At 57.5% G+C, this 8304-nt stretch overlaps 2 protein-coding genes across 2 annotated transcripts; one reads left to right on the forward strand and one right to left on the reverse strand.

The window, feature by feature from the left end:
- Window positions 1-3327: 3327 nt before the first annotated feature.
- NGA_0448200 (sun domain protein) lies at window positions 3328-5984 on the forward strand (the record flags this gene model as incomplete). Its single annotated transcript, XM_005853763.2, has 5 exons — window positions 3328-3382; window positions 3470-4278; window positions 4378-4805; window positions 4925-5111; window positions 5217-5984. Coding segments are annotated over 5 exons (2247 nt in total), but the record flags the coding sequence as incomplete, so codon positions are not given.
- Window positions 5985-6360: 376 nt separating this feature from the next.
- Window positions 6361-8059, reverse strand: NGA_0448300 (uncharacterized protein; the record flags this gene model as incomplete). Its single annotated transcript, XM_005853764.1, has 3 exons — window positions 6361-6803; window positions 6908-7132; window positions 7239-8059. The coding sequence occupies 3 exons, from the start codon at window positions 8057-8059 to the stop codon at window positions 6446-6448; spliced, it is 1404 nt and encodes a 467-aa protein (XP_005853826.1). The 3' UTR covers window positions 6361-6445.
- Between the last annotated feature and the right edge of the window lie 245 nt (window positions 8060-8304).

Below are 8304 nucleotides of genomic sequence, written 5' to 3' on the forward strand. Positions count from 1 at the left end.
TGGTCTGCGCGATCTCAACATCACGGGTGTGTGAGCTATGAGCATGTTTCTGTGTGAATGGAGCAGTCTCTAACAGCAACCATCACTTCAAATGAAACCAGGCGCGCCCGAGTTCAACGCATCAGACTGGCGGGGCGACACCTCTTGGGCCATCCTTACGGCCACCCTGTACAACACACAGGCAGCGGCTCAATGTGTCCAGACCGATAGAGCGCTAACGGGGTGGCAAGTGGGAGACGAAGTGGTAATAAGTGAGTTGCTCTTCTTTATGTGTTTACTACGCGTCGCTCGACGTGCTCTCAAGTGGCATAGACTCATACGTGATCCGTGGCAATATCACACAGCCACCACGGACTTCGAGCCATACCACAATGACCGCACGGTGCTGGTGGCCTGCCCTCCTAGCCTGCCCTGCTCAAGCGGTCTTTGCGTCTCCAATCTCCAGGTATGTTGGACGTTAGTGCGCGCACACACGGCAGAAAAAGAAGCATTCATTGCGCTTCCATTTCTCAACCATCAGTACAAGCACCAGGGTGGGTACCTTCAGGCGAGCAACGGCGTCGAGGTGGGCCAGGCTGCCTCCGCTCGCATAGGTCTTGTGTCACGTCGCATCAATGTACGTACGGCGACAAAGTACCAGGCTTCAGCTGTCACCTGCGTCTTACGAGCAATGCATGCATGTCTGCCTACATATCCACAGATCTTGGCCATCGGCAACACGACGTCCCAAGATCCCTTCCCCATTGCGCCCTACAATTACTATGGCGTACAGATTATCGTCCGGTAAGGGCACGAAAAACGTTTGGAAGATTTTTGATACCTGTAGCAATGCATTACCATCTAATTACACGTTTTTCTGTGATTCTGTGGTGGCGAAGCGGGGACGCCACGGCGTTTCGCATGGAAGGGGCCAAGATCCAGTACGGTGGACAGGTACGTGCATGTTGCGGGATATACACGGACAGCTGCGAAAGCCTGCTGTGTGCTTGACTCCATGATTAATCTCGCTTGTTGAACGTCCAGGGTGGCCTGCTGGGCCGCTACGCGGTGCATTTCCACTTCCTGGGTCTTGATGGGGCTCAAGGAATGTATGTGCACGGGAACGCCATCGTCGACTCCTTCACCCGGGCGGCTGTGGTGCATGAAACGCGCTTCGTAGTCATCAGCGAAAATGTGGCGCACCGGTCCATCGGACACATGTTTTATATTCAGAATGGGGACGAGACGATGAACGCATTCGTCAACAACCTGGCAGTGGAGGCCATTTCGGGCACAGATTTTGGCGTGTTTCAGTCCAAACTCTCACCCTCCTTGGCGCCCGGCATCCACGAGGCCTTTGATTGCACAAAGGTGAACGAGGGGATGTGATGGGAACCCAGCAGTGTGCTGACCATGTTCCACATATCCTTGCTCACACTGACAGCCGACGCTCTTCTGGATCCCGAACCCGCACAATGTGTTCATTGGCAACCAAGCCATCGGCTCGTTCTGTCTAGGGGTAATGTGAATGCTTGGGTGTCGAGGTCCAACATGTGTTTTCCCACGCAAGGTAGGACAGGGGCAAGAATCCAACTTTCAATATACATACCATAGGCAGGCTACTGGGCGTTCGGCACTGTGCGACCTCGCCACCCACAGGGAGGCACACCGTCCATGGACTTCCCCCTGGAGGGATCGCCCTTCGCCAATCAATTGGTCGGATACATTGCCTTTCGGGATAATCACGCGGCCTCCTCGACATTTTGGTATGGCGTATTGCTTGGATTTTTATAAACATGGACGTTGCATACACTCACATTTTCTCCTCTACACACACCATCTGCATGTGCCTTGGGACAGCATGCACAATGAAGGTAATTGCTCCGTATTTGCTCGAAACTAGCATCACAAACCATAGTCTCATTTCGCATTTCTATCTGACGATCACAGGAAGTACGGCCGTCAACCCAGATGGTATCTACGCACCCTCCCCCGGCATCAACATGGTGTGCATCCCGAATCCGCGCAGCGTGGGACGGAGCTGGACACCGTTGGATCCCGCGGGAGTTGGCACTATGGAGCCCATAACGGCGTCTAATGGAATCATCTCGAGTGCCGCCTCTAAGAGCATGCAGGTCGTAGAGAGGTTTGAGTGCGTGCGCGCACACTCCACCCAGTCCTTCGGCTCCATCTGGATGCGCGATTTTCCCGCCGCCCTCGTAAGCGCCATCGCAGTGGACAATCTCTCCCGTGGGCCCACCCTGATTTCGGGCGGGTCCCCCACGGCCGGGTCTGGTGCCGGCTACAATGGCTTCATCACCAACCTGACGGCGGTCGGGGTCAGCGCGTTCTATCCCTGTGCAACCGTCTGCTGCTCCATCTTCGACCGCGCGAACGGGATGTGGTGGCCGTCCGATGCTGTGAGCCTGCAGCGCTCGGCGGCCAACTTCTACGATGGACCTGTGCATCTGGCGCACGTCCACGTGGAGAATTACACGGATGGGCTGCGTTATCCTTATTGTGACAAGGAGCCCATCGGCTGTGATGTGCAGCCATGCCGCGAGGACGAATTCTGCAAGGCCAGCAGCGTATGGTGGCTTCAGGGCCCAAGCATCGCCATGTCCTGGATGCTGCCCAATAGCCAGTACTATCCCGTGACCTTTACCTCCCGGGGCTTCAGCTTTAAGAACGTCACCAATCGGCACTTGGCCCTGGCGCCGTGGGCGAAGCTCGTTCGTGTACGTGAAACGTTTTTATGATAGTAATGTCTTTATGACTTTACGATGTGATGTGGTAGTAATATAAGCGTATATCCTCCATTACAACCCACTTGCTGCCCAACCTACATATGAAATCTACCAGGATCTTGGCGACCTGCCCTTCGTGGACATTGGGCACAGCAACTTACTCACCGTGGTGCAAGACATCGATGGCACGCTCACCGGTGCGCAGGGGAGCGAGGGCCAGCCCGTCATCTCGACCACGTCTACACGCTTTCTGCGTCCCCCTCAGTGGCGTATCGAGTGCCGCTCGAGCGAGACCTGTGGAATCAGCAGCACGGCCTACGCATCTGCATTTCTCCAGCCGCTGACCTCGGTATCGCTCTACAACGGTCCGGCGGGTGCGCAGCAGCAGGACTCTATGGGGTACTGGGACCAGTACAGCAGCCAGAAGTAAGTGCATGCATGCAAGGGCGTCCCCACGCTTGGCTTTCGTTCTATTTCCATCTTTCATCACATGCCCTTTTCGCACGCCAGTGTAAATGTTGCTCTGTATCGACTCTCACTGAGCCACTCTTGGCTTTCGTTCTCTTATCATTTTTCATTACATGCCCTTTTGCACACCAGTGAAAATGTTGCCTTTTATCGCCTCTCACTGAGCCCGAACGAGACCTCCATCCCAGGTGAGAGCAAGCGTGAGTGGGGAGATGCCTAGCCTGTCACACGAATTATCACTCACCTTGGCTTAATTTGTCTAACTACCGTGACAGGGATAGGACTTTTCGACGTCAACCGCCCGATTGCCGATCAAACTTGCTGGGCCAGCCTCCTCGTCAATACCACCACCGCGCTGGTCTTTACGCGGCCCCTGCAGGTCTGGACCATATTCTTCACGAACCTCGAGGAAGGCGACTGGGTTGATTTGGTGGTGCCAGTCAAGCCTGGGGGTCAAGTGGAGGTGCTGCACGGCTTCTCTGGGGGCATTGACATGCCGCGCATCTTCTACAACAATGGTATCACACCCGCCAATGAGACGCTGACGCCCAACGCCAACGGCGTGGTGCACACGCGGGTCACGGCCACCTATCCGCTCAAGACTGGGGAATGTTGGCTGCCCGGTGTGTGCGGGGGCGGGTTCCCCGAATGCGGCTTCACCGGCGTTCCCTACACGGACGTCGCCGCGGGCACGGCTGCACTCTTAGAAGAGGCGTGCCAGATCGGGACGCAGTACGCGGCAGAGGGGCAAGACTATGTGCCACCCGGCGCCCAGCCGGATCAGCCATTCTTCGTCGGCGTCAGCATACAGGGCGATTTGGATGAGACCTTCGATTGGAGCCGACTGACGCAGGAGACTGTGTCCTTCCAGCCCGAGCTGGCGGCTAAGGGTTTCATCTTCACGCCAGACGATCCGTCGTGCGTGCGCCCACCGGAGACGCCCGCCGACATCCCGAGCCCGTCCGTCTCACTTTGTCCCACAGACTGGGCCAACTACGGCGCCGTGACCAAGGGGGCTCCGCAGTGGGACGAGATGACGAAGTTCTACTGCAACCGCTGGGACTGGAACACGACCTCTGGCCAGGTGCGTGCGTGGAAAACGTCTCGTGGTTTACTTCGTGCGCATAAAGTCAACGCTCATCTACCCATCTATGATATGACATGCTAATGAATACACACATAGGTGATGTCCTGCCCTGTTCAACCCCCATCCATTCCTAACGACGCCTGTGGCCCGGGCAGCGGCCTAACCCCCTTGGAGCCGCTGCCGACCCCGCAATTTACCCGCTACCAGCAGCCGGGCGTGTGTCCGCTGCCAAACGGGGACCCGATCCTCGACCCCGACAACCTGCTCCTGCCCCTCTCGTCGAGCTGGGAGCAACAGACGCCCTGGGATGCGGCGCGACCGGTGTACGTCGATAGCCATCCCTGGACGGGCGGGTGGAGCATGCTTCCCAGCCGTGGCTACGGGTGCAACATCGGGGGGTATTGTCCATACGCCTGCCGTGCCCCTTATTACGAGACGCAGTGGGACAACGCTTGGGCCGGCTCGGCTTATTGGTCACTCTCCACCGGCGATCCCATTCCTTCCTTCATGGGCTTTGGCCGCCGGTGCGTATGGAGGGTTGCGGCCTTTCTTGCTTGTCATTCCACCATATTTGTGCTCCCGCTTTCCCCTCCCCCTTTCAAGCCTTCAAAAAGCCCTTACCCTACAAACGCACCACCTTCAGGTACATTCAGCCGAACGGACCATGCATGGGCGGGCAGCAGGGCATTTACTGTAAGCAGACGGGGCAGTTGGCGCTCACGGCGCCCTCCTCCCAAGCGCCACAGAACTTCAGCGAGATGTGTGTCCGGGGCCCTGATGTGGTCTTTGTCGAAAACCGCACACCTTGGAACATCAGCTCATGCCGTAAGGTAAACAGTCGTGGAGCGCACTACTTTTTATCCAAACTTATAAACACTTGTCTTCAGCAGACCAGGTTTCTCACTGCAATGCCTGCATGCTCATTCCACGCACAGGTCTTACCCGAAGACTACATGGGCATTCCCACGCTCTACTCACCCAGCAGTAACAGCTCTTTCCCCACGGTCAAGCAAGGTCCCCCGAGCACGGCCAATCCCCGCGTCCAGGTGCCCATGTACTACACCGACGGTGCGGGGGTCTACGGCGTTTCCCCGGGCTTCAAGCAGTATTTTACAATCCCAGAGCGGGACTCATCCGCACCGCCCTGCCTGAACCCATGGTGCCAGCTCGTGCGGTACCGGCCGAGCACGGGGAATAACAACAGCGCGGTGGTGGGGCAGGACTACACCCCGTACGAGGTCGACGTGAGCAATACGGACTTGACGGGGACGTTCAGTGTCACGCTGCGCGTGACTTCGGTCGCAAGTGCGACGGGCTTCCCCATCGCGGGGAAGCAGAGCGCCTCCTACGACACAGCGCTCGGCAACCCGGGCTACGGTATCCGCCTCTGGTCTCCACGCGGCGAGATTGCCTGCGAGGGCTACTGGGAGGGCGGTGCCGCTACGAAAACCGACTGTTCGACGTACTGCATGGGCGAAGACTGCGCCAACGCACCCTGCGACCCGCATCAGGCCGATCCTGCCGCAGCCGACGCCTGCTATAACTACCCACCGCTAGGGCCCGCGGGGCCTGGTCCCTACGTCAAACCGGTGCTCAAAGCGTACGATGTCGTGCAGCCGTACACTGTGCCCACATGCTCAGTGATTTTCCCCGGCAATCCAGGAACGGGCAAGGTTCGCATCGAGCTGTTTGTGGTACCCTAAGCGCATGCAGCAGCATCTACGCGTACCATACATACGTACGAAAACTTCATTGTTGCTTTTGGTATAGTTACATCGATACTGGTCCATTTATTCCCTTTCTCCTAGTGTTTTTCGCCCTCCCTCGATAAAGAAAGATAGTGTCACACTACAAATTCACGCCGCTTGGGACCGCGGAACCTGGTCCATACGTCAAATCAGTGCTCAAAGCTTACGGTGTCAGTGATTTTCCCGGCAATCCAGGCACGGGCAAGGCTCGCATCGAGATCTTTGTGGTACCATAAGCGCATAAAGCAACATCTACACGTATCATGCATACATATGAAGATGTCATTATTGCTTTTGGTACATTAACATCGATACTGGTCGATTTATTTCCCTTCTCCTGGTGTTTTTTCACCCTCCCCCGATGAAAAAAGATGGTGTCCCTTCGTTTTCATGGATTGGTTATGCCACGTCTTCTTTTAAGCCACGACAAACCCGGAGGCAGGCAGGGGCGGGGCAATGTAGTAACACTGCGCACTCTCCTGCGGTGGGGTAGCGTTCTTGCACAGCGCCTTGCAGGTGCTCGTCGCATTTCTGCGGCTTTTGGTCAATAAGCCCCACTGCGCGTTGTCTGTGGTCCGCACACAGCTCAGGTCCTCGCACTGTGGCAACACTGTAGCCGACGAGACTTGCAGCGTCTCGCATGAGCGCACGACGACCGACGTCAGCGTGCTGCCCGTTTCCACGAAGATGTCGTTCCCGTAGTCGGCGCTATTCAGCTCGAAAACGACGCCGCGGATGGCCGTCCGAGAGGGGGTAGTGTGAGCGGAGAGGTACCTGTAGAAAGATTTAGCGTGCGAATGGGAAAGAGCACGGAAAAGTTTCAGAAATACGGCGGACTGCGATTCCACTCCCCCATCCCAGCCATCCCTCTCACGTACAGCCCGCCACCCCAAGTGGAGCTTAGTCCGGAGGCGTCCATGGCCTCGTTGCCTACGACCCATGAGCAGCTAAGATAGAGAGTCTGCCCGTTGTAGATACCGCCACCCAAGATCTCTCCATTGACCCCCACATTCCCCACGAATTCGCTGTCGCGAACTGTCAATGCCCCCAAACCGCAAGGGAAGTCAACGCTCAATGTGGCCATATCCTCGAGTGCTATGGCTCTGTGTGATTGGGTGAATGTATCGGGTGCAATTTTCATACGTTCTTGCCAGAAAGAGAGAGAGACGATGCTTTTCATCGGTCTGAGTCATCTACAGCAAAACTTACCCTCCGTAGAAGCCCACGGTGTTTCGATAGAAGCGGGAGCCCTCCACTGTCACCACCGAGCTATCGCCTCGCGGGCAGAAGTACAGGCCACCGCCACCCTCAGCGGCCGCGTTCCCCTCGAAGGTGCAGTCGCTGACATAGGTATCATCGAAAAGCGCCAACGCCCCGCCAGTCCCCGTGCACTCGTCCCTGCTCTTATAGAAATTGCAGACCCCTTGGACCGCATTCTGGACAAAACGGCAGCGATCAAACCGTGTAGACGACCACGGCCCCGCCGCCACCGCCCCACCGACGCGGTTATGATTGCCAGCAAACTCCACGCCCGTGAAAGTGCCTTGGCTCCGGCTGCGGCCCGGGCAGCTGTAGAGGAGGATGGCCCCGCCGAAGTCCTGGGGCTGGGATGTGAAGGGCGTGGGGCAAAGCTGCGAATAGGCGGGCACTCTCAGGCCGGGCATCTCCGAACCCAGGAAGCGCAGGCCCTTCATTGCTATCCGCGCGCCTGCAACGAAGCTGAAGTGGCGCACCGCAGTCGACGCCTTGACGATGGTGGCGGGCGCCGCTAAGGACGCCTTTGCTGCTGCCCCGCGCTGGCCGCCGGTGAGCTTGATGTTGTAGGGCCCGTCAAACACGTACTCTTGGCTCAAGTGGTAGGTTCGCCCTGCTTTGAGACGGAGCAAACCTTGACACGCGCCGCGTTGCGTCGTCCAGAAGCTGAGGATCGAGTTGAGCTCGTTGCTGTCCTTGACGACCCGCCCATAATCGCCAGGGGGGAAGCTGCAGCGCGGGACGTCTGGGGATACAAGCGCCCACACCGAGGCCATCCAGCAATGGCTGCTGAGCAGTAGAAAGGAGAAGAGGGAAGTGATGCGGCGGTACATAGTGCCTGGTGGGTCGTGGGGTGATAAAGAGGGGTTTGATTGAATGAAGGGGGGGGATGGAGGTTATAACGCATGCCCACCGGAACCAGGACGCGCGTCCGCTGGCAGCCACACCTGTCCAGACCCTCTCGACACGTGGCAACGCAAGAAGCAAGCCACATGCGACGCTGCAGGCGTGCGGACGGTGT

The sequence above is a fragment of the Nannochloropsis gaditana genome (genome assembly GCF_000240725.1).
Source record: "Nannochloropsis gaditana CCMP526 unplaced genomic scaffold scaffold749, whole genome shotgun sequence".
In the NCBI taxonomy this organism is placed as follows: Eukaryota; class Eustigmatophyceae; order Eustigmatales; family Monodopsidaceae; genus Microchloropsis; species Microchloropsis gaditana.